General features: G+C 38.8%; 1 protein-coding gene across 5 annotated transcripts in view; it reads right to left on the bottom strand.

Annotated features, from left to right (window-relative positions):
• Positions 1-27,533, bottom strand: part of KCNIP4 (potassium voltage-gated channel interacting protein 4) — a 1,210,069-nt gene that overhangs the window by 216,579 nt on the left and 965,957 nt on the right. Inside the window, exon 1 of one of the 5 annotated variants that reach the window (XM_027103252.1) lies at positions 16,290-16,485. The exons of the other annotated variants lie outside the window; for them this stretch is intronic. Within the exon in view, the coding sequence (XP_026959053.1) occupies positions 16,290-16,401 (112 nt within the window). The 5' untranslated portion in view covers positions 16,402-16,485. Of the gene's footprint in view, positions 1-16,289; positions 16,486-27,533 lie in introns of those variants that run through there. 5 annotated transcript variants of the gene reach the window in all.

Genomic DNA, 27,533 nt, shown 5'->3' with positions numbered 1-27,533 from the left:
ATAAATGTTTAAAAAAATCTGTGATAGCTCAAATTAAAAAAAAAAACTTTGTGTACTAAAAAGGTATTCAATTCCATCAAGCCTCTGCCCCCATGTTCTACCACAGATTATGCAAAATCCTCTTTGTGCATAAAGGCACAACTTCTGAGACTTTGGAAGACACTTGTGGTTTTGAGAAATAAATAACATTTATCTCCCGCGAAAAATGAAAGAGTCCCAAAACTCATCAGAGGCAACAATTCAAACTATTACTGAAAATGAACATACACAGAGTTTTTTTAAAAAATGGAAATTGATTTTGATAACTCAGATTTACATTAGTGTTCCATAAATTTAAATTGCCTCGCAATCACTTGGGTGCTTGTTAAAAATGCAAAGTTCTAGGCCCAGTCCCAAGATGTGAATGTAAAAATAGAACCACGGAATCTGCATGAGAATTAAGTACCCTGGATATTCAGGTCCCAGGGGTCCCCAGATAGAAAACAGTGGTCCCTGAAATGCAATGAAAACAAAGAAACAAAAAATCAACTTCTATTAAGGAAATATTAACACACTGTACACTCACTCCATGAACATTTTCACGCACTTTGATTAGAAGTGGCTTTAAAATTAACAATCCATGTGTGTTTTACTTCTTAAAACTAACACTTTCTATTTGGAGATTACCAAGAGGCCAGTGTTAGGCAAAAGTCCCTCTTTCCCACCTTTTCATTTCTGTCTTCACTAAATCATCTTGGCAACACTTGACCCTCACTTCCTCCCTCCTTGGGGAGAAGTGACTTAACTGAATGGTAAATTTGGAAAGGATAACTTCCCTGCTCTGCTTAATTTCTCTCTGTTGTCATTCTGGAAGCAAACTGCCCACAGGGAGCAGGATTCTCCCGTGCTCTTCCAAGCCTAAGGCTCCCCAGGCAGCACCACCCTCCCCATGCTATGTGCTGGCGACCATCCAGGGCAGCATCACCTCTGACTGAGAGACTCCCTAATTCTGGACCAGTCGGCAGGACCATGTGGCTCTCACACTGGGCTACAGCCTCTGACCTGGTTTCTATCATTAACAGACCACGTTAACACACCACATCCTCCATCTCCCACTCCTTTATCTTAGTTCTTACTCCTTCAGAATAAGGTGGGAGTAAAAGGGGGCGCTGTTTATCTGGCTCCTTTCAAAATCCTCAGAGTCAGAATAAGGGCTATTGCCAGATATACATGTAAACACTGGAGTAGCAGTATTGGTCATTGACCCAAACACTGAAACCAACAAGCCATGTTTGTACCATTTTATTTAAAACAAGTCTAAAAAGTTGTACTTCTTTTATCATTTTATTCATTCAGTAGTAAACAAAAAGAAACTAAAAGTAAAAATTCATACCATCCAAATCACATGTTGAAATGTTGAAAAATACTTAAAAATTTATAGGTAGCAATAACATGATTTATGACTAAGTCTCAATCTAAGCTAGGGTGTTTACTCCAATCTCTCAAGTGTCATTCAACTCATCTATTATCCATCTGATTTGGATTTAAAATAAAGCCTAAACATTTAGTTAGAATATGCTGACAGAACAATATTGGGAAGTCATTTAATTTCTCTAACCTTCAGTTTCTTCATCTGTAAATGAAAGTTATAAACATTTTTCTCTTCATATATTTGTGGCAAAAATAAAATGGGAGTACCTATCATAGTGATTTATAAGTAATAAAATATCATTACGAATTATTATTTTTTTATAAATTAGTATTCCTATTACTCAGTTATTTGATTTTTCTCAGGGAATCATGTAACTCTGCTATATGTATTTCTTCATATTAAACAACGATGTACTGAGGAAATCCTACATTCAGTGGGACAGGTGCTATATATGCTATGGATAATACACATTAGTGCATGCTTCCTGTGCTCAAGAAGCTTTTACTTAAAAGAAGAGATGCAAGAAGTACAGTGGAAGCAAAAAATAGAATAGCAGAGCAGATTTTGTGCAGTAACAATCATAAGGAAAGCAGAGATTAAAGAAATGAAAGGAGAATGGGCCCGATCTTAATGATATCCTCGACTCACCTGGATGAAAGGGAGCAGGTAGGTAATTTCAGGGAAGACAGACACGTGGGCAGAATCAGACAGGAGCAAACATACCATGAATGCTGGAGTAGTCGGGCAAGCTGATTTCCTGCCCTTTGGTAAGCAGCTCACTAAGCATTGTCCTGTTTCTTCAAGGTGAACAAGGATGCGTGTCAACTACTCAGTTATGGTTTTTGGTAAGAATATGGCAAAAATATGGCTTTTAAAGGTCTCTGTAAAAAAGTGTCTTTGGACTGTCTTTAACCAAATTTTCTAGCATGTGAAGGAAAAAACGGAGCTAACGTGGAGCAATCGGTGATAAGACAGGGTAAAGCTCAATTATGAGACTCTTAATTCTCATCTACAGAGTAAGACATGTATCATTATGTTAGAAAGTGTTTGGGGAAGATTATTTTAATTAGGAGGCACTTTACGTAAATATTCTCTAGCAGCGTATGGATTCCAGGGGAGAGAGAAATCTCTCATTTGTTTACTTTGTTTCAACTTTAAGTAATCCTATATAATCAAAGAGAAGGAAAGAAGAATGTCATTAAGTAAGTTTTACCTCTCTGCTGGGGATCTGCCTCTACTCTTTCCCAGCATAGTTATGAATGTAGTCAGCACTCATCCATATTTAGGAGAAGGTACACAAAGAAGCAAAGCAAGGGAAGGATGGCCAGTTAGTCAGTTCCTATCCTATATCCCTGCCTATATCTGGGATTGGCCTCAGACCAATAATCTTGGTACCTCAGAATCCATAATGTACTTGATGCATCAGCAGACTTCCTGTGTGTTTACTGTGTAAAACATAAGCCACATCCCAGAGTGAAGAACACAGCACTGCAAGGAAACACCACGAATGACACCATTTATAATGAAATGACTGGAAGTTCTCTAAGAGGAGGTGACATGGTGTAGACGTCACGGCATAAGATCTCAAGCAATCCTTGTCCGCTTGAAAAATTTCCCTCCCTTCCCAGCCTGAGAAAATGTATTTAAAGGAATTGACAGACTTTCCTTAAATAATTGTTCTAGGATTTAAATTGTTCCCTAAAGAACAGACATTTCAGGTCCTTCTGCAATGTGGTAGGGTGAGGAGATGTGCTTCATGGAAATATTTCTAGACTCACCTTAGATAGCCACTGGCAAAAATAGTTCTTACTGTTGTAAAATGTGTGTATTTGAAATATATTAGCAAGGCAGGTCAACTCTGAAGTTTACAAAGATTTTGCAACTACATGGTTTCTTTGCTGATTTTGCATTTCCCTTGAAAACACCTACAAAATGCTAAGCTATATGTTAGTTTTATTGTTGTTGTATTCTAGAAGAGATATATAAGAATACTGAAGCCAGCTTACTATTTGAGCATTATATTTTTAGTCTAAAATCTTGTTAGGGACCTACAGCTTATGTGCAAATTTGTAACAGAGGTATATTTTCTAAAAAGAATTTTAGCTATGCAACCTCTATTGTCATGAAAGAAGGCATTTGGCTAAGTCCCTCTGTGTCTCCTTGAACATTTGCCATAACAGGAAGGAGTTAATTCTGCTTTTCACTCAGGTGATGTTTAAAAGCTTCTGCTAATTTCTTCTTCAAGGCACCAGTGATATTTAGGAATTGCTGAATATAGGGAAGACAGACGTAGGATTGGGTGTTTGTTCAGGTGCTTCTGGCTTCTAATTATTTTATCATTATCCATTTTTCCCTGTAATTTGTTTAAATTTGGAATCACATCATCAATATATCTCATTGCTGCCGGGTCTTCAGTATTCTCCTGTTTATTCATGAGAGAGTTTCTGTGACCAAGTCATTAATAACCATGAGTTTACTGAGATACAAAGTCACTCATGTACTTAATTCTATTCAAATGGATGTCTGGGAAAGCACTTGCCCCCAGTATACTACCTTGATCTTACTAATCTAGGAACCTTAGAGTATTTCTTTACTTGTAGAGATTTAGAAACAAACAAACAAGCAAACAAACAAAACAAAAAAGTTAGCACTTACGAAGAAGGTTAGAGTGGAAAAAACATGAGTTCTAGCTTCTGAAGTCTGTCGTTGATTCCAACTCTGCTGTTTGGTTTCTCAGAAATGAGACAAGTTTCTTAGCTCCTTTGAACAAATTTCCTCACCTATAAAAGTGGTTATTGAAAATACCTGTGAACTATCTGATACGTGGCAGATCCCAGCATAGTATAAGTTGCAACACAAAGTACTCAGAATCAGCATAAAGAAAATTACGTTTTTGACAGCTCTGTTCACAATGTTTAGGAGCCTTTCTACTTAAACTAGTTTTGTAAGAAGAGGGGAGACTGAAGCAATAATTAGAAAATTTGAGTTACAATAGGGTGTGTGCCTTGTCTCAAAATTATTCTATGATTCAAAATCACTCTATGGTTTTGAAGATCTATGAAGCTGACATTTTGATGACCTCTATTGTATGGATGAGGAAACTGAAGTTCAAGAAGTTTGGTGATTTACATAGGACCAACAGCCAGCATGTTTCAGGGGTGGGATTTGACCAGTGTCTGTCTATTTTCAAGGCCCAGTGTCTCCTAACGTGAATGTTGCCCTGCCTCTACAGCCAAGTTCTACCATTAATTCACAAAGGAACTCTGTGTAGCTCATTACTTTATCATGACATGTAATAGGAGGGAGTCTGACTGCATGGGCTTTCATATCTTCCTACTCAAAAGATCTGTGATTCTTAGTTCCAGACTTTGTCACATAAACAAGATATCACACATTCTTACTTGAGATGAACACAAGCATACCTCTAAAAAGAGACATTACTCTCCCTCCCTGCTATTTAAATGTATCTCAGTAAAATGCATATATTAGTAAGGCTCAGGAAACATTTATTAATAATAGCAATAATTTTATGTATTCCAATTTTCCTCCTAAATCCATACAGGCCCAGGTATTACTTCATCTAGAAAAAAAAAAAAGCCATGTTTTTTTTCAATAAATAATCTGATGCCTACTAAATGCCACTCTTGATGGTTGTGATGGGCGTGATCATTGTTAAGAAGTGGAGATCATTTCATAAAGGAAGTGCATCTTGACTGACAAGAAAGCAGAACAAGAAGAGCATCTTCAAGCTACAACGTGAAGTTCATATCTGCACATAATTATGATTCTTAATGTTAGATTAAAAAGCATTAGCAATTCAGCCCTAAGACAGTTTCTTAACACTGAGTTTGCCAACATGGTCCTCAGTGCCCACCTTCAGAATGTCCCCTGATCAACAGCAGATGGTGACAGTGCAGTGAGCACGAAAGCCTGGGCACTCCTACATTACAGACGGGCAAGTAAATTTGTGCCACCACTTTGAAAAGCAATTTGATCTTAAATATATGCTAGGATACATGAAACAGCCCGTTCTCTTGTTCCATTAATTTTTCTTCTAAGACTCTATCCTAAGAACATAATTCTAAATATGTAAGCAACTTCACACACAAAGATTCTGTTAAAGAATTTTTCAAATACTGGACAAAATGCAAATAACTTACATGTCCTAAAATCAGGGTAAGTAAATTATATTGTACACATTTATAGAATATAATGTAGGCATTAAAATATTTATGAAGGACCTATAATCTAATATAAAAAGATTTCTGCTCCACTGTTGAATTTAAACTACATAAACTTTTTTACATACAGTATTATTAAGTTTAAAGGAACAAAATATTACCAATGGTTATTCTTTGAATGGTGGGATTATGGGCATTTTATTCATATTTCTTTCTTTCTGTATATTTATAAACTTCTTACAATGATTGTTTATTACTTTTGTAATGGAAAATCATTCCCTTTCTCACCATTCAGGTTTGACTTCCAATGCTATAATCTTTTCACACTTAAATGCAGTTTAGTGACTTAAAAATATATGTATATAAAAAGACTTTATATGTGTATATAAAAACACAAATTATGTTTGATCATACCTCAACCCAGTGGTTCTCAACCCGGTGAGAGGTACTTTTGCCTGCCCTTCTTCCCCTCGCGGGATTCAGCAGTGCCTGGAGACACTTTTGGTCGTCAAAGTCTGCGGAAAGGTGCTGCTGGCATTTTGTAGGTAGAGGCCGGGGATGCTGCCGATAGCCCTAGCATGCAGAGGACAGCACGCTCAACAAAAAATCACCCAGTCAAAAATGTCGAGAGTGCTGAAGTTGAGAAAGCCTGCCTTAAACAAAATGTTTAAAAATGATACTCATTCAAGACTGTAATGGGAACTCTGGGTTTATTACCAGAACCTCTGAATAAACTTGCCTATCTATCATCACTCCATCCATCTACTCAATCCCATAGACATTGAGGGTACAGAGACAAGTGCTCTGCCTATGTGGTGCTTGAAGTTTAGTGGAAGAGAAAGGCATAGAAATCAAGTTTAATGTAATTTGAAGCGCTAAGGCAGAGTGCTTTGGGATAACAGATATGGGTACTTCATCCAGTTAGGTGGTTCAAGGGAGGCTTTCTGGAACAGATGGTGCCCGAGCTGAGCTTAAAGGATAAGAAGGAGTTAATCAGGTGAGGGGCAATGAGAATTTTCTTCTAGAAGGAGGGACAGTCATAATACAGGGAAAGGCATGACACATGAAATAGCATGGGGTGCTTGGGAAATAATGAGTTTGATAGCCTTGGAACATAAAATGGGCCCAGGGGAGGGTGGGGAAGGGGCACAGAGGCCTTAGGGCCAGAGTATCGTTTTCTGCTTCAGGAAGTCAAGAAATGCCTCCCAGAGAAGGAAGAATATGAACTATGATTTGAAGGTTGAAAAGATGTCTCCAGGAATATGAGGAGGGAAGGGCATTCTGGGAGAGAGAACAGTATAGGCAGAAGTATGGTAGCTGGAGACCACACAAAATGCTCAGGGAACTTAAGTTTAGTGTGCTGGAACATAAAGTTGGGAAGCAAGAGGGAAAAAAAAAGGAGAAATGACTAGAGATGAGATCAGTCAGATAGGCACTGGTCTGATAGTGACCTTTGTATTATATGCAAAGACATGGAGATTTTATTTTATAAGTGAAACAGAAGAATCTTGAGTATCAGCTCAGTCGCATGTCCGGAAAGATTTCCCTTTTGAGAATATGAAGTCGGGTTGGAAGAAAGTGGGATGGGGATGGTGTTAAGATGAGACACGTGTATTGATTTAAAGGGACAAGCTATCAAAGATGCAGTGAGAAACCCACTGATACATATTTGTTGTGCTTCCATGATAGACTTTGTACTGCTCTGGACCCTATGGAAATACTGGGAAAATTCACTCTGTGCTGAGGTAGAGTGTTCTCTTCTCTGGCTGAGGAGAACATAAATGAACACAAAGTAAATGACTTGGGGAACAGTGCATGAAGGTTTGTTATTATCAAGTATACCTTGTATGACATACATCAGGACTGACTGAATTCAGATTAAGGAGGAACTGTGGTATTAGAGAGAGGGAAGGTTTTGATCTGGGCTGAAATGGGGAAATATGGGTGGAATTTGGGTAAGAGAAGGCATTGTGGGAGAAAAGGGAAGAATGGGAGGGAAGACTTAGAAACTGGGATCAATACAAAGTGTCCTTGAAAATGTGAAACTAGGTTATATCAACTGTCTGTAGTTCCCAAGGATGTGTGATGCTGAGTGCTTAAAAGTGTCACTCAGATTCAGCTCAAAGGTCACCTCTATGAGTCCTTTCTGATGTTCCCCACCTTCTAAATAGTACTGGTCAGTCTCTTCTTATGTCCCCCTACGCCTTGCAAAGATGTGAGACCAGGAACATTTACTAAACCAATTTGTCTGTGTGTAAACCCCTCTTAGCTAAAACTATGCCTTTAAGTTCCCAATTACTAGCACCGTTAAGTTCCCAGTACAGTGCCTGGTACAGAGATCACTTTTAAAAACCTTCATTTCATGGATGGTTGAATGAACGATCATGTTTAGTAATAGGTATGATGGAAGTTAAGAACAAAGACAGCAATGATACTAACTCGGTAAGTAATACAAAGTATTTGGTGAGCTCTGTGTTCCAGTCACTGTGCTAAACATAATTTTAAGAAATATCATTTAATTTACTTCTCACAATAATCCTATGAGGTAGCTACTATTATTCTCCCCATTTTTGAGAGAACCGACGTTCAGGGTGGTTATAAACTTTGTCCAAGACCATGTGGACAGTCAAAAGCAGAGCTGTGAACTGACTTCAAGTCAGTCTCACTTCAAAAAACATGAAATTAACCACTATTTATAGATTTTTCATTTTCAAGCGAATTCAGACTTAAGGTGATTTTACTTTTTAAAACCTTGGTTGATTCAATGTATTTGTCCTCGACGCATAAGACTCAATGTAATACAATAGGCGGACAAGTTTACTTTGAAGAGTTGAAATGTGTCTTTAACAAACCCACAAGATAAGGGTTTATAAACTCAATGAAAAAAGCATAATGTCTTCCTTGTCCAAGAGGCAATGAAACCTAAACAAAAATCAGTAAGAAGGGGGGACCCTAATTGCCTAGTCCCAGCATTGACTCATTGTGTAACACAATCATGTTGATGGATTAATTTACATAACAACCCTCTAAATTGGCCTAGAAATTGTGAAATTAGGGGAAGGGAAAACACTGCACACATACATCCTAATTCAAAACACTTGCTAATTTGGCAGATAATTCCATCAACCCAAAAAGAAGGACTAGACCCCCATCCACTCAATGAGACTAAGGACTCAAAAAAACCTAAATAAGTTTCCAAAAGGCGACATCTTACCAACCTGAGACCCCTTCTCAACGGGTTCCTTTATTGCCAGCTCTAGTGTAGGGGTTGGCAAATTACAGTGAAAGGTCAAGTCCAGCCTGCTACCTGTTTTTGACCTTTCAGCGGTATTGTTTTACATTAACAATGGTTAAAAAATAAAATTCTGTGACATGTGAAAATTGTATGAAATTCAGATTCCAGTGTTATTGGAAGACAGGCACACACATTCAGTTTTATACCTTTCGTGCTACAACAACAAAGTTCAGCAGTTATAACGGACTTCATGACCCACAAAGTTTAAAATACTTAACATATAACAAGATGACTGACAACTGTTCTAGAATAAAGCTCGCAGGTGCCCAAGAACTCAGTGAAGAAATCACTGCAAACATCATGGGTTTGGCCTTTCAGATTTTTTGCCTAACTCAGTGGTTCTCAAAGTGTGTGCCCTGGAACAGCAGCAGCCTAAAGTGAGAAATCATTAGAAATGCAACTTCTCAGATGCTAACCTAGATCTACTGAATCTGAAACTCATAGGGTGAGGAATAGCAATCCGTATTCCAACACACCATCTAGGTGATTTTGATAACACGTAAAGTTTGAGAACTGCTGGTATAACTCAAGGAACGTGTTATCTTTTCATAATTACAAGAAAGGCATTTATTGGCTTCTATTTGTATCCCAAGCACTGAGCTAGATATTTCACTTATATGTTTGTATGCCCTACAACAATCCTGAAAGGTTGGGCTTATTAGCCTCATTTTACAGAAGGAACTCGAACTCAGGAAGGTTAAGTAATTGGTTGAGAGTTACTGAATTAGGATTTAAACTCAGAGTTTCACTTGCCCTCACTTTACCCTGCCCTCTCCCTTATCATGTATGAGAGAAAGCAGCTCCTTAGACCGTGAGAGAGCTGCCCGGGTTTATCAGGTAGGCTTTGGCATTCTCTTGTTGAATATAAACAATTTCACAGACTACTAACATCAGACAAGACCACTCTGTACCTACGGATCAAGAAAAAAACAAGACCACTCTGTAATCAAGGCTGAGAAGAGGACAAACATGAACTTCGTTTAAACCACAAAAATAACCAAGTATCCACCATTCTAGCTAATGTAGCTTGCTTTTTGCCAATTACAGCTTGTATGTAAGATTTATTAAGCCAATTACCCTGGATTACTGACTTCACTGAACAAAGCCCTGCTTCCTAAATCATAATCCTCTAACACAAGCTGAAATCCAGAAGTGCTTTCTAACACTCTGTTACTGAGATGCCCCACAGTTCTCCATGGTGTGTGTTCTCCTTTTCCACGAAAAGTAAGGAAGCCAAATTGTTTGACCACAGGTGTGTTCCTGGTGCTTTTTGGCTGTAAGTCATTGAAATGTACAACTCCTCCACCCTCATCCCTCCTCACTAAGATTCCACCTCTCTGCTCCAGGCTGGGGTGGGAAATGGGTTCCCAAAGTAAGCAAAACTAAAACAATAAGAGTCCCCAAACCAATCAGTACCAAGCACATTGCCAGGTTCAGAGCAGACATTTACATGGATTAATTATATCTCAAGTGGATTAATGGGCTTTTTAGAACCAACCTGATTACAATAATGACTTCAGGAAGCTGCCTTTTTTTCCTTTAAATTACAGTTTAAATTCCTATTTTTAGCTTCCAGTCTTTACTTATCAAAGTCTTTTGATCCCTCAACTCATCAGATTTCAAATACCACCATCTTTGTGTAGCCTTCCCTGAAATTTTCCAACTGGATGAGATGCTCTTCTCTTTGTGCTTTCTAAAGGCCTTGCTCCCCCCACCAGACACTTTTTCATCTTGGATTAGTTATTCATGAGCTGTTTGGTCTTTAATTTGAAAACTTCCTAAGAACAGTAAAATGCCCCATCATGTCCTTTATTCCCCTTCACACAGTAGGTGCTTAGTAGATATTTGTTCAATTTCACTTAGAAATCCAAGTTGTTGTTGTTTTTTCCCAGTTATGGAATTGAAAGGGCTACTTTCCCAGCATCTAAGCTGGGCTTTTTCAGCTCTTTGCTGGATGTCTGATTTGAAATTATTTCCCAGGGCCATAAGGTTCTAACGAACAGCTACCTCAGACGCTTTTGGTGTGTGGTTTATCTCTGCTTTGCAGGGTAATATTGATGTTAAATCTTTCTAGCAGAGAAGAAAAGAAAGTAAAAAAAAATCGTAATCAACTAATCAACAGTTTCCAAGTTACTTTGGAAACTTGAAGGAGGCACTAGAGGCTCTCAAGTATGTAGCACAAGTAGGAGTGCACTGGCACTATTACTGTATGGGAGTAAATTACACTCAGGCCATCATTTTTTTTAGTATGTTCTACATATCAAGCATTGTGCTGGACAGCAAGGTTAATTATATAATCAAGGGGAGGGGCTAAAACTATGTTTATTTCCCTTTACATTTTTTTCTGGTTTTGTTCCAGGAATTCCACATTTTATACCATGTTCCTATGTTGGTATTACCTCACCCAGTACCCTGCATGTAGAACTTGTGCAAGCAACTTTCTGGCATATGAATTTGATAAACTTCTCTTTATCCATTAAAAACCCAGCTTAGAAATCATGTCCTCTGGGGAGTCATCTCTGATCACTTCTATCTCTTCCACTTGGGCTTAATTACCTTCCATTCTTTGTATCTCGGACTCGTACTGATTTAGCTACCATAATGTATTGCATTTTCTTTGTTTATACTCTACATACCCTTATACAACTGAGAGTTCCTTGAGGGTAGCAACTATTTTTAATTCATCTTTGTATACTGGACCTAGCAGAGTGCCTGGCATATTGTAGACAGATGAGAAACAATAAATGTAAGCCACTGCGGAAACACAAATAACAAAGTATTGGTAATTATTGAAGTTGTATGATGGGTACATCAAAGTTCATTATACTATTCTCTATACGTTTTGTGTGTAAAATTTTCCAAAATAAATGTTCAAAGTAAGTGAAGACCTTGCAAGATGTCAGACGTATCTTTCAAAATTTTTAAATTCCCACCGTAAATGAAGCTACTATATTGGTAACTACAACCTCTGTGTGCCCCAGATTTCTTTTTTTTTTTCTCATAAGAAATACATTTGAGGCCAAACAACACTGCCCTGAAATAAAAAACAATCATGCCATTTCAGAACAGGTGCAGGTCGAGAGTATTATACTAAACGTGAGTTTCTGGAAAAACTGGAAATTGACCTTTCACATTGAATATCTTATTGAGGAGGGCAATCTGTGGAATTTTGCCCATGTTGTCTTCCACCTAAATTGTTCCAGAAGCATAACTGGTACCTCTGCTTCCACTCTCTTACCTCTGAACTCACCTTCACCTACTCCCAGGCTGACGCACCTGAAACACTGGTCTGCCATATCGCTCATTATTTCCCCAAAGCTGAAGACTTTGACCAAATGGCTCTTCACCAGTGAGAGAATGTGTCCTCTCAGCATTCACCCCAATGGACCCCTTCAGACACATCTCATTTCAACATTCTGATGCCTGCGTGCTACAAGCTGCTGCTCTTCTCCATGAAAGCTACCCTCGGTCAGTGCTCAGGGTCACAATTCAAGCTCTTTGCTCAGCCTGGAATGTTATTTCCCCATTCTCCCATCTGGGAACTCCTTCTCACACTCTAAGTCCTATACAACTGTTTTTTTCCTCCATGAAATCTTCCCTTGAGCCCTTTCCAGAATGTTCCACTCCATTTGTGCCTCTACAGGCCATTTCTTGGGTTTGTGCCCAGAGCTTATTTCTCCTGTCTTGTTAGGTAATTAGTTTCCCTTTCTAGAATGTAAGGTTACTGAGAGTTCATTCCTTCAGTGTTCATCTTGTCCCTTCCCACCAACTCAGTCAATGCCTAAGAGAGGCCCTGCCCACATTTAGAATCCAATAAGCTATATATTACATGCAGCACTGTGAAATGATGAGATTAATCTTGTGAGTGTTCCTCCTCCTTCCCTTTATTAATGAGTGGATATATGTAAAACCTCAACTCATTATATTAAAATCCCATTAGTCATTTTAATCCTCTTTACAAATTGCTTTTGCTCCCTAAACCTTGAATTTTAACTGAAAGAGAATTATTTTTTAAAGTAGGGCTTTATTGAAATCAGAATCTAATTTAGGTGGGAGCAGAAATGTTTCTCGTTACCTTTTCCTATTCATGGCTAATTCTCACTAGCCATTGTAGATAATAATAAAGTAACACTGCTTTATCTTGACACTAATACAGAAGCTCTCATTCATATAGGCTCAGAACTACTTTCTAAGTTAATCAATCCACGGAGTCACACTAGAGAAAATACTCCACAATGGTACCAGTGAAGAATCATTGCCCCCTGAGGATAGTTTAAAGTTTGATGTTTCCTAAAAGAAGCTCATAGTTCTGCTCTGGGCCTCATCTTTACTTCTCCACCAAAAAGAGTGGCTAATTCTCTGGCCATTTTCTGCGCTATTTTTTCTAAGTGGTACAATCGCAGTTAAATGTTTGGCAATCTACATTGGGAAAGCCCTTTTTGGCCTTTTTATCATTTGCAGGTAGAAAAGATGAAGGACTTGATAATCTAATATTTTGTGGCTTGCTCTGTAAAGGTTTTTTTTCTTCTATCTCCACTTGACTGGTGATCAAAAAGTTCTGTTTCTGCTTGGAGAGTGCCCCAATCTGAGAAAACAGAGACAGGAGGCCTAGGCTAGAATTCTTATGATTTCACTGGGTCTCATTGTTGGATTCTACTTGGGCTAGCCATTCATGGACATTGAATATGTCACAGATGGTCAAAATTCAGGGCAGGTCTTCGAGGGAAAGGGGCTCAGGAAACCATTTGGCTTGCTTCTGTTCTAATCCTGCCTTTAAAGTCAGTAGTCTGGTTTAGCTCACTTCCATGCCATGCTTGGGTCCTATACTTGGGTTGGGAAATTGTGTAGCCATTGTGTAATCTTATTTCCTATGAATGCATTTCCCTCAGATATCTCATAGGGTGTTAGTGGACAGTTCAGTACAAGATTCAGGAATTCAGGAAATTTCCCACCAATGTTTTCGTTAATTCTCTTTCCCAGTATTAGGAAAGAGAAATAAGTGAAAAGTGTGTTGTAGTAGGAAAAGCACTGTATAGGGTTCAGCAGTCCTTGGATTCGGTTCTGTCTCTGCTCCCAGTTAGTGTTGCCTTCTGATAAATCAGTCAACATCTCTGGGTTGCAGTGGTCTTCTATGTAAACTGAGACAGTTGGACTAGACCAGTACTTTCTAACATATACTTCAGAACAAAAAAGGTTTTTTTCCCACTTTTTTTCTACTTGTCAAGGAAATATACCTCATGTATGGTGATAACCTGCATCTTTGTTATTTTAGCACAACCAAGCCTTGCATATTGAATCCAAAGTTTGCCCAGCTTATTGGACATTTTACACAATATCTTAAATGTGTAGGTACATCATCGCTACATATGTGTGTGTTTAGAAATAAAGATTCATATATGGACATGGATATTATTATTTGGGTATGAATACGGATACCTATCCCAAGAAAGATGTTTCAGACTAGCTCAAAATTCTGTGATTCTATTTGCAGGAGTCAGGTTTACAATTCTACTTTTTGTATTGTTGGAACTCAAATTTGAAGGTTCTGTCAGAAAGTCTTTAAGTGACATAAAACAGCACTTAAAGAATAAAAGCTGAGTTATTTGCAGGGGGCTTTTGCAAACTTGGGACTTTTGACTTTAAATATCTACATTACCAACACTGGCAATAAAAGAACTGTGCGCTATCTTATAGGGCTGTGAAAGTTGACTTCCTCGAATATCTCCATGATGGTTTTCCTTAGAGACTGCTTCATCTAGTTCTGAAACCAAGCCATCTTGAGTATAGCGCACTAAAATTGTGGGCTATGGCTCAACTGAATCCAGAGAACAAAAACTAATATGGAGAAGGAATGAAACAGAAGCAAATTATTCCAATCATAGAAATTGAAATGATCTTATCTGTATTTTGTTAAGTCACCACTAGTGAGTGCACTGAGGCAGAAATCTCAAAATAATGCAAGATTGTTGTGTAGCACTTGGAAAAGTTTGTTTCTGTATTGTTTTCCTTCCAGTAAAAAATGTAAGGTTAAATAAAATTACTCCCACGGTTAAATAAAATGACTGTGTAATATGAGAAAAAGCAGAAATTATTTTCTGAGGTTTTATTTAATCCCATTACAATATTATTCTTACGTGTGCCTGAGCAGAATTTGTCACAGATTGAGAATACTTAAAAGAAGATACGAAAATTGCATGGAACTTTTTCTGTTCTTACAAGGTCTAAATAGTAGAACCTAATGAATCCACATGTAGAAAAAAGGACTTTCTGAAGATAACATACATTGACCATTATTAACGTATTAACAGAAACAACCTGTGTACCGGATGGATATAGTTTGGGATGATGTCATCTTAGCTATCAGGTCTTAGCTCCTTAACTTGGTCAGAAAGATTAGAAGCATGGGCAGGCTTAAATATGTTCCTCATCTTCCCCCATTGCACACAACGTGAGAAGTGAATATTCATGAATAACTCGGCAGTAAAAGATCATATCCTTAGGAACTCCATTCTTTCACTTGAGAAGAAAGAAGAGCTTGGATGTAGAATTGACATCAAATCATTAGGGTTTAAATAATTCAAAGCATGTTATTTCAGTAGAAAGATTGTATATGTATACATAAAACTATATATATAACTATATATATATATAAAACTATTAAATGGAAGTTAATCAACTTTTTTTACTCCCCAATCGTTGTATAGTAGAATTGATTTGGGTAGTAAAACTTATATTAGATGGATAAAATATTTATTGGTAGCACCAATGCTGTCCTTTGCTTATATGGGTTCCCACTCAAGAGACAAATGAGCAAAGTGGCTTCGTTGGAAAATGTAAATGGAACACTTTTGCAAATTAAGAGTTCACAGCACATTTTTGCTAAGCATTAACTCAATTTTAAATCAAAAGCTTACCCAGAAAAAAAAAAGCTTACCCATTTTATATCATAATCAATAACCCAGCTCCACCCCCATACCTCCTAACTAATGAGGCAGCCACATATTTCCCTCACAAATCTGGATACTCCTCCAGAGGATGGAATTACTAATGACATTACGGCGTGGTAGCCAACACGAAACTTGACAACCAAAACAGCAACCTGTATTATCACCCCATAATAGAGAGTCCTAACTTCCCACCTTGGAACTATATTTAACCCATAATATCACCCCAAACTCAAATAGGTTTCAAATAGAAAGATAATGGCACAATACCCCTTCCTTTCCAATGTCAAATATCTGGGTAAACAGAAATGAACTGCCCAGTGCTAGGCGGCTCCATGTCAAGCATGCATATTTTAAAACTTTTACTTTGCGTATTAAGCCTGCTCAACTTCTGCAGCGTCTGTATCCACTTCTGAACCAGACCTGACCAACGGCACAGATGGGAGCGACCACTTTACCTTCCGAAAAATCAATCAGTCCCAGCAAATGAAGCAGCTTCAGAGATGCACATATAATCACAACAATACCCACTGTTTGCAGTCCTTCCGACTCCCACTCGAGAGTCAACATCCTTCAAGCTGGTAGAGCATCCCAGCCTCCGAACCCCTTCGGAGTGGAGGGAGTTAATTAGAGAATCCGAGCAATATCTGGCTTGGAACGAAGACTCACGAGGGGGGAAAGTGAGCAGCTCCTCAAAGATGCACCTGGCAAAGCAGCGGCCCCCCGGGGTGAGGACCGACCTGGGCTGAAGTCCAGGCTCTCATACTGATGCTGGCATTTGCCTGGTAGGGTCCCTCAATCACAGCGCGCCGGCCTTGGGACTCTGCGCTGCAGCCAGCAAGTACTTGGACTTCAGAGCTGCTAGGGAAACATCTGTTGGAGAACCGGGGAGTTTGCTGTGTCCCTGCCGAGAAGAGACACTCCCAGGAAACTTGCCCTAGAGAGCACAGCGGCGCTCCGCGCGCTGACGACGCAGCACCGTGCTGAGAAGAGCTGTCTGCGCGCTAGTTTGCAGCCTGGTAAGCTTGCGAATGTCCTCTTTTTGCCATAGCAACTGCTCTCTCTTCGCAGAGCAAGTTCAACCCGCTCGCTCTCAGGCTGCTAGGAAAAATTCAATTTTGGTGGCTGGTGCCTACAGCCCCTTAAAAAAGCCCCTGCGGAAGCCCATGGGCAGCTTTTCTCGGGAGAAAAGTGCAGGGGCAGAATATCCATGATTCAATGGCTTTTTTCAAGCGGGGGCATCCAAACCGCAGCCCACTTGCCACTACACTGGGCCTGTTCTGGTCCCCGTTGACACATGATTGAGAGCATTATTAGGGAGATTGATTTAGTCATTATATTTACAAACATGGGTAGAGGGGTGGGCAGAGCGGTGCCTTGCAAGAACACTGCTGCTCAGTAACTGCCCCCTGGAAGGTGAGTGCTACGATCGTCCTTAAATTTTTGCTTTAGCCTGTCTCAAAGCAAAGTTTCACAGACTTCCCTAATGATAAAAATTACTCGGCTTGTTAAAAACAATCTTTTGTGGAGAGTCTGATTCAGAGGATTCTGGAGTTTGTGTTCTTAAACTAGAAGCTAGGTGATTCTTACCATCAGGGAAGCATGAGTCCTGCTGTCCTGAAAGATCCCAAGGGGTAGTCTATTCCAAACCACACCAAGCAGCCTAGGCAGCTTTGTGGGAATGGTCACTGGATTCTGGGCTATGTCAGAACCACACTGGCTTAGTGTGGTTTTGACATAGAAGCCCAGCCCAAGAGTGGTGGTGAAAAGAATCAACTGGGATTCTGTATGTGAAGCGATTTTTAGCCCCTGGAACTCACTATGAAACATAAGGGCTTATGAGTAATGTCTTAGACCCCAGGGGATATCTCCTGGTTCTGCTACTTTCTTGCTTTGTGATTATTTTGCAAGACACTTAACCACTCTGAAAACAGTTCTTATTCTGTGAAGTTGTGATTATGATCCTTCAATGTTTTATTTAAAGTTCTCCATTTAGGGCTTCCCTGGTGGCGCAGTGGTTGAGAGTCCGCCTGCCGATGCAGGGGACACGGGTTCGTGCCCCGGTCCGGGAAGATCCCAGATGCCGCAGAGCGGCTGGGCCCGTGAGCCATGGCCGTTGAGCCTGTGCATCCGGAGCTTGTGCTCCGCAACGGGAGAGGCCACAACAGTGAGAGGCCACAACAGTGAGAGGCCCACATACCGCAAAAAAAAAAAAAAAAAGTTCTCCATTTAAAGGGAACTCTAGCAACTTAAGAGTGGTCATAATAATAGTTAACATTTACTGAGCATTTACTATGTGCTCATCAATATTAGCTCATTAACTCATCCCCATAGCTCTATGTGACAGGGATTACGGTCATCTTCATTTTATAGGTGAGGAAACGGAAACATAAAGAGGTTAACTTGCCAAAGCTGTGGGCACAGCGCTTGGTAGGCGAGGAGCGTTCATTCTTTCATTCAGTTATTCTTTAACATTTATTAAGCTGCTACTATGAGCTATAGATGATACATGAATGATAAAATGGGAAACAGCATCCAAACCTATCCTTTGGGGACTTACAGGCTAATGGCGGAGGCAGGCATGAAACTGAATGTGACCCATAAATGTTCTAGCACTTGAGTAGATATCTTTGACGGTACAGTGCGAGCACAAGAAGGGAACGTCAGCTCCACCTGGGGAAAGGTGGGTGGTGGTAACAGGAAGGAGACTTCACGGAGGAAGTAACAGTCAGTGATTGTAGCTTTCATCATTATGGGAAATATTGTATCATACACAAGCTTCAGGGTAGGCAGGCTTCGGTTAAATCCTGATTCTGTCATGTGAACTGGGGGAAACCTCTCCATCTCTGAGTCTCAGTTTTCTAAATCCGAGATAGGAATGCAGCTGCTTCCTTGTCATGGTTGACATGAGAGTTAACAGACCGTGGAGAGCTGAGCCCAGCCCCTGGTATTCCCTTGCTCAGCACAGGGTAGTTGTGGGATTATGATAGAAGTGCCAACTCTTTAGAGGCTCTGCTGGGTCTAGATGGATGAAATGACTTTGCTCTTCTCTGGTCCTGCTACTCCTCCCGGCCCCTAAAGTCTAGTTGCAGTCTTTTCTCCATTAAGACTTTTTGATCACCCCAGCCCACAGGGCTATTTTTCTCCTCTGGGTACCAGGAAAATAACTTGTACATACAACTTTAGGTCATCAAGTTGGCTCTTTTCATTTTGGATAATATGCTTATGGGAGATATCTTTATATCAATCAGCCCAACCATCTAACCATCTAAACATGTTGCTTTTCAGTTGCATCACCAAGCTAGTGAAGGGGAAACAGTTCTCAGCAGTTGATGGGAAAATAAATGTTTTAAGTAACCATTCTCTGAAATTCCTGCCAACATACAGCTATAGGAAGTCAAAAGAAGTTATAGAAATTAATTAGGTCAAACTATAACTGTATTTTTAAATCCTACCCAATACCATATTATAGTTAAAAAAACTTAAGGTACAGAGAGGTTAAGTGATTTAGTCAATGTCACACAGCTAGAAAGTAATAGAGCCAGAATTAAAATATCCCTTTGATACCCAAATTTATTTTCTCCCTTTATGCATTCCAGCAGATTTCAGCAAATATTTGTCAATTGATCTTTTGAATTATAGAGTTAGGCAAAGTATTTTAAAGTTGCCACATCCCATTTTCCAGGAAAGAAATCCCAGCCCTGCTTGAAATTCACATAAAGCCCCATGGGTACGATTTTGTTAATTCCAGGCAGTATTTCCCTTCAGGACAATGGCATTCCTAGTGTAGGATCCACCAGCTGAGAGTCTTGGAGGCCCATCCCTTTCCTATCTACCTTAGCTACATTTGTACTCGGTTTTCAGAACACTTTCTGTTGGCTCCAGCTATCCATCTTCTAGCTCTCAAAGAATACAATGGGCTCTTTCACATGCAGCCCCCTAGGATTCTGTAAGGTAATAACACCATTGAAGAGTTTCATTCTTCATCTGGAAATCTAGGGAAATGGGAAACACCTGGAGAAGAGTGTCTCTCTAGGGGCATTTTGGGAAAGAATAGTTGGCTGCATATTATTTAAAAAAAGCAACAACTCCAGCTTAGGCTCTATCATTTTGTTGTAATAATTTGTTAGCCCCAAGTCAGGTTATTATATTAAAATATGCTCTGGCTTTCTCTCCCCATTCCCAGGCTCACCGCTTTCTTTACATTGTAAGGAATACCCACCATAGGAAAGGAATACCAAAGGAATAAACTAACATTTCATGCTCACTTACTCTAAGCCAGGCACCGTATACTTTACATGTATAAATTAATTTAATCTTACTACAAACCAGAGTTAGGTATTGTTATTCCTATTTCAAAGAAAAATAAAAACCAAGGTTATTGAGATTACATTATTTCCACAAAGTCACATTCAATAAAGGGCGCACTCAGGATTTATGTCTGATTAACTCTAAAACTAATAGCCACTAGCATTTATGGAGAACTTATAAATGATAGGCACTATTCTAAAATCTTTAAGCATATTAACTAATTTAATACTTTCATAATTCCCTGAGATTTATATTATTACTTGGGTTTCAAGGAGAAAGTTCAGGCTTTTAAAAGGTGAAGTGGGGCTTCCCTGGTGGCGCAGTGGTTGGGAGTCCGCCTACTGATGCAGGGGACGCGGGTTCGTGTCCCGGTCCAGGAAGATCCCACATGCCGCGGAGCAGCTGGGCCCATGAGCCACGGCCGCTGAGCCTGCGGTGGGGGGGGGGGGGGGGGGGGTGGGGGGGGGAGGTGAAGTGATTTGCCTGAGGTCTTGTAAAGAGTACTTGGCAGAGTTGAGATTTGAATTTAGGCATCTTGGGTGCCAGATTCTATACACCATGGTGCCTCTCCACACCATGATGAAGGGTTCTTTAACTGGGGCTCTGCTAAGGGACCCTGAAGAATCGCCAGGAACTCTTGGGAAAATGAACTTTAAAATGTACTCAAAGAGGCATGGCCAAGCCAATTAACTGGTCTGAGGAAGAGAGGATCAGTGAGTAGACTTTCAATTTTCTTGCAGCAATCCACTGTGATCCTTTAAGTAATCTCAAGTGAGCTAATTTATCTGAAACTGGAAATTGATCACTTCCTCTTCTTTTTGTAGCTTCAGTTTGAAATTTCACCAAGTTGAGAAAAAATATTAAAGTTGGATAGATTTACCTACCTACCTATTTCCTCTCCAAAATATAGGTAGAATGACAATACATACAGGAACTAGTGAAGTCAAATTTAAATTTAATCTTATTAATTTATACTGTGTCAACTTTTAGAGATCATTTAGAGATCAAATCATCCAATCTTTTTATCTTACAGGGGCTTAAAAATGAGGTGCAGAGAGCAGAAATGACTTATTCAAGGTCAAAGGACTTGGTAAATGGACAAAATTGGCTTGAATGTCATGATGCCTGAGCTATTAATGACAGGAGAAACCAGGATGATACACTGAGAAGTTAAAAAGAAATTAAGTTCTAAAGGAAAAATCTTCTACTCTCAATCAATAGGAGTTAAGAGAAGCAAGACATCAATGTGGTTGGCATCATTGAGAAGGTTCCATTGAAGAGAAAAACTAATCTGGGTCTTTAAAAACAAGTGAGGAGAGGAGGAATGACTTTCCCAGAAGTAGAAATGCACACACGCTAGGGCAGCATTCACGACGGTGGCGTGGCTGGATTGAGGCCTCCTAAGCAGGAGAGAAAAATGGTCCTGGAAAGTTGTTGGAAGAGGCAAGTAATGAGGACAAGGTTGTTGTATGACCCTTAGTGTCTCTTCTAATTTTAAGATTTTCTCACCAAAATGATGAAAGCTATTCACTTTCTAATGCCGTCTAATCTACCCCAAACCCTTACTTCTACCCTTAGTATATCACATATCTCTATCTCGGGGTTTCTCAATTACTTGCAAAGATCCCTAAATGTTCTCCAGACAAACTTTCACTCAAACATGACAGGACTCAAGCTATTTTACTTAGTCGCAGGGCTTATTGTGAAAGGTTAGTAAATGCGCCTGGCATGCATTTCTTTAAAATATGTATATGGTTGCCCATTAAACAACCGGCCTCCTGGTTTGAGTGCCCCATTGAATCCGTAAGTTGTTTGTAGGAGAATACCTTCCACTTTAAGAATTCCAGCAATATTGCACTAATGTATTTTGAAAAGAGTTCTCATGTACCTTTTTTTTTTTTTTTTTTTTGCGGTATGCGGGCCTCTCACTGTTGTGGCCTCTCCCGCTGCGGAGCACAGGCTCTGGACGCGCAGGCTCAGCGGCCATGGCTCACGGGCCCAGCCGCTCCGCAGCATGTGGGATCTTCCCGGACCGGGGCACGAACCTGTGTCCTCTACATCGGCAGGCAGACTCTCAACCACTGCACCACCAGGGAAGCCCCTCATGTACCTTATGATCAAAGTATGTGGAGTATGTAATCTTCATATAAACAATTGTCAGACTACTTGGAAATGCAACAAGAAAACTTTTATAAGAATCTAATCTTCCCCTGTGATTTTTTTTTTTTTTTTTTTGCCTGCTTTAGTTTCCTTTTCCTGGCCTTTCTGGCCTAACCTGAGTGGGTTCCTGGGTTCACCAATTTAATAGGACATACAACTTTGTCACTCATGTCAAAACCCTTTTCATGTTCTCTTTCTATAAAAGGTGTCAGCCACTTATCACTACAATGGGCTGGCTTTAGGACAATGATGATCAAGGATAATAATATGATTATCCTTTCTTTATTACCTTAAAATTAGGATCCAAATAATTTTGAGCCCCTGCTATGTGACAAACAGTATACAGTGTGCATTACATAAACTATCTCACTGAATCCTTACAACGTCCAGGTAGGATAAGTAATATTAACTCCATTCGATAGTTGAGGACACTGAAATGCAAAAACTTAAATTTTCTTATACTGCAACATAGGGGAAGTGATTTTGGCTTTGTGTGGTCCAACTTGAAATTTATGTGAACTACGTGAGTGCAGAGGGCCTGATTGATGACCTATCAAACATACATTGTACATCTGCTTCTGCTTTACTCATTAAAGATTTCATTATCCTGAGGCAAAGATTGCTGCTCACTTGTAAGATATAGATCATTGCCTTTCTTCCTGTGATGCTGATATTCATACTCATTGTCTCCTTCCCAGACACCAGGATCATGCTGCCCCACTATGTATGTGCTAATCTGTAACTATACTTCTCTGATGAACTTCTGAAAGAATAACCCCCTGCCAGGCTTGATGTTCTTTTTTCTAGCAAGGTATAAGACTATGCTAAAAACCATGCTTCAATGGAGCATTTCTCAGAGCTGAGAGACTGTCTCATGGCCTATAGCCTTCAGCTTAGCTGGAATAAAACTCTTTCTTAATCTTAGTCACAGATTGGTTATTGACTTTCCATCTGCATTGCTTGGCATAGTCGACAGGGTATCAGAGAAGCTCACCCGAGGTTCCGTGTGTTCTCCTTTGGACAGGCACTCAGTATCAGCACAGGCCCCTTGAGCCCCTCTGGCTTCCCAGCATTCTCCTAGTGCTTTGGTGAGTTCTCCTGATATCCAGCCCTCATAGATTTTAAAAAGTGACAGTCCTGAGTTTTGTCCAAGCTGTTAAAATGTTAAGACTTGGAATCTTACGGAGGTACCAATACATTTCTTAAGTGGAGGGGTACTATAGGAAAGTCCTTAGGCAGAGAAAGCAGAAGGACCATTCGAGTCAACTGTGTTGGCTCAACTTTTTAAAACATGTGGCTTAAAAATTGGAAAGATTTGTACTTTATAGTAAAATGAAACAAAAAAGGGGGTTGGAGATTGTGCTTCTAAAGCCTACCAGCTCCTGGATACACAGCCACAGACTGGAACTCCAGCTGGCTTCACATACAATGGGTACAAAGTCAATACTCATCTTGCCCCCAAATCACTAGGATGGGGTGCTTCTGACATTCCAAAACTGTTTTTTTTTTTTTAATATATTCAGTTAGAGAAACTAACTTGATAAAACATCTTTTCAAAATTCTGACCCCAAGAGAATAAAAGTATTCCTAGGAGAAAGCTTGAAGTTATAACTCTTATCATGTCCTTGAAATGTAAACATAGCCAGCATCACTTGAGACTAAGGCCTTGGCTCAGTTAGTAGAACCCAAAACTGAGAAAAAAAAAAAAAGGAAAAGAGATTTTTTAAAATTCAAGCAGGAAAACTATGAGATTTCTGTCTGTGTCTATCTGGATGTATATATGCCTGCGTGTACATTATAAATATGATATCTCTATCTCTGAATGGTATTATCAAAATAAATTTGTAAAAGAGCTCTATTTAATTGATTTGAAAGTAAGCACTTACAAATCAAATATTTCTAAATGTAACATAAGCTAGTCCCAAAATTTAAAGGACCACATGATCTAGGATTAATCTTTAATGAATAAAAACAAGTTTAAGTTGCTAGTTTAATTAATACAGATATGTCTTTAGACATATTTAGAGTCATCAATATTAAGTATAATACTTTTATTGCACTTAGGTTTACTGAAAGTCAATAAGCTCATGTTATCTCTGTTACAAAATTTGTCAACAAGAAAATTAACTTGGTATGATGGTATTTTCATAAATAATGAAATAGAGATAAATGGAAAAAAAAACGTTTTTTGGGTGAACTCTTTAAGAATACTTATGTTATGTAATTCAAAAAGAGTCATGTACCAAAATATTCATTGCAGCTCTATTTACAATAGCCCGGAGATGGAAACAACCTAAGTGCCCATCATCGAATGAATGGATAAAGAAGATGTGGCACATATATACAATGGAATATTACTCAGCCATAAAAAGAAACGAAATTGAGCTATTTGTAATGAGGTGGATAGACCTAGAGTCTGTCATACAGAGTGAAGTAAGTTAGAAAGAGAAAGACAAATACCGTGTGCTAACACATATATATGGAATTTAAGAAAAAAAAATGTCATGAAGAACCTAGGGGTAAGACAGGAATAAAGACACAGACCTACTAGAGAACGGACTTGAGGATATGGGGAGGGGGAAGGGTGAGCTGTGACAAAGCGAGAGAGAGGCATGGACATATATACTCTACCAAATGTAAGGTAGATAGCTACTGGGAAGCAGCCGCATAGCACAGGGAGATCAGCTCGGTGCTTTGTGACCGCCTGGAGGGGTGGGATAAGAAGGGTGGGAGGGAGGGAGATGCAAGAGGGAAGAGATATGGGAACATATGTATATGTATAACTGATTCACTTTGTTATAAAGCAGAAACTAACACACCATTGTAAAGCAATTATACCCCAATAAAAATGTTAAAAAAAAAAAGAATACTTATGTTATGATATGCCTACCTAAGCTTCTCCCAAGTTTTGGTAACTTGAAACTTTAATGTTTCACTGAATTAAGTTAAATGATGGAAATTCATTGAATTCTAGATCATTTTTAAATAAGATAAAATACTGAAACATTAATTGCTAAAGAAGTCTATGTTTACCTATTTTTGACCTCTTATTACAATGATACTAAATATATTTGAGACTATAAGTAAATATATTTTGTGCTTTATTGCAATATTATACAATAAAGTGTCATATGTTCCTAGAAATTAATTTTTAAAAAGGACTGTATATGTAAAGTAGGATATATGTTGTTGGTAAGAGAAAGTATAAAAAATTGAGATATTTTGTTAAGGAAAAAGAAAGTGATTTTGTCCAGAAGCTGGTTATTTCTAAATGGAAAACGAAAGAAGGGACAAACATATGAATATAAAAATTTTTGGAAGGTTTGTGGAAAAGGAACCCTGAGAAAAGAGTTTTGTGTGTAATTAAGTTGAATTTGAGTGAATGAATTTTAATATTATAGGTAAAATGGTGGAAAACTAGAATTTGTGTTTTTCTCTGCTAAGAGGACAAAGTTTTCTTGAAATATTGATCTGTTGTTTTTGACAACTGACTGTAAAGCTTCTTTACCTCTTAAGTAGTCTCTTGTAACTTTCTGTATTTGTCTTAGAATATTTTATTGTCACCTTGATTAAGTGAATAAGTAGTGCTTCACAGTGACTTATGATCCTACTTCACCAAGCGTTTAAAACCTTTTGATATCTTTGACAAACTTCCTCAAGTCAAATTCTAAATGAAGTTCTTTTGACCTCTAGCTAACTTTTGGATGCTTCAGAGAGCCCTAAAACAGCTCAAAGGGAGATATTAAACTAATTAGGCTTATTTGGTAGGTTAAATTACATGGGAATCATTGTCAAATGAGTAGTGATAAACCTTCTTAGGTTTTATTGTATGAGTGAATGTTATTAATATATATGTTCTAGAAATTATATGAAGTTTCTAAAATTTGAAATGTCCTGGTATGTCGTCAGTCATAATTTTAGCTATTATCTTAAAATGTATGTCACAGAAATAGCTGAATTTCCTCAACAATTGCAATGTAATCAGGTCTTTAACCATGCTTTTTAAGTCTTTTGTAATTTATAGGTAGTCATTGTCTTACTCTGATGCTTTTACAAAACTGCTTATAGATGACTTGCTTTTATGCTCCAAAACGAAGTTAGACTAGGACTAAAAGGACTTCCACCATGTATGAGGGCTATTTCAGCAATTGCTCTCTTAATACAAGGCTACTGAAAAGATAGTAGCGGGGTCTCCTTTAACTATTTATGTCCTCTACTCAGTTTGCTTCCAGCACCACAGTAAGAAAACATCCAGGACTGCATTTTATTAACAGATTATCTTCTTGCTCCTAGGAATGACTTACAAGAAATTCCTATTGATAATGGGGATCTAATTTGATTTACAGATGGGTCCTCCTTAAAGGATGAGCAGGGACATTACTAAGCTGCATATGTGGACATAATTGAAAGCTCTTATTTACCAAAAACGAAGCCAGCACAACAAGCTGAATTAATTATCTTAACCCAAGCTTGTCACCTAGCTAAAGACCAGATAGCAAACATTTATACTGGCAGTCCCTATCCCTTTGGAGTGGCACATGATTTGGGGATGCTATGGAAACAATGAGGTGTTTAACCTCTTCAAGACAACCTATAAAAAAATGGAAAACAGGTTTCAGAGTTATTAATTGCTATACACCTGACAAAACAGTTAGCAATTATTAAAACACCAGCATTCTGACACTATGGAAGCTAATGAAAATAAGCCTGCTGATGCTGCAGCCAAACAGCCAGCTTTAAATACTCAACCTGTCCAGCCTCGAGAATGTCCACTGTTCTCTGTTAACCCTGCTAAGTCAGTAAAAGATTTTCTTCTACAGGCGCAAGAAGAAGAGAAGAGATCACCATTGAAGAAGAGAAACAGATGTGGCAACAAAAAGGGGAAATTCTTGACCCCATCACACAAATATAGTTTGGACCTGATTAAAAAAAAACCTATAGTGTCTGTTGCAGAACAATTGCCATTCTTTAACTCATTTGGCACCTGAAAAAATGGTTTTGTAGGCAAACAATGTTTTTGGAAACTTTCACCCATTAGTGGTTCAAGGGAGATATATTACATTATTTTCAGGGTCTTGTTAAGGCACTTAAAAGATATAAAAAAATTGGTAGCTAACTCCTTTTTCAGCAAGTTCTCCAGAGGCAGCTACCTTAAGGATCATGGATTAATAAAAGATTATTTGTAGCCACAACGGAAAGGATCTTATCAGGTATAATTAACTAATCCATGC

This window comes from Aethalodelphis obliquidens, unplaced genomic scaffold (assembly GCF_003676395.1).
Source record: "Aethalodelphis obliquidens isolate GAN/ISIS:26980383/991018 unplaced genomic scaffold, ASM367639v1 scaffold6, whole genome shotgun sequence".
Classification (NCBI taxonomy): Eukaryota; Metazoa; Chordata; class Mammalia; order Artiodactyla; family Delphinidae; genus Aethalodelphis; species Aethalodelphis obliquidens.
The sequence above is the reverse complement of the archived record's forward strand: the minus strand, read 5'-3'. Positions and strand labels throughout refer to the sequence as shown.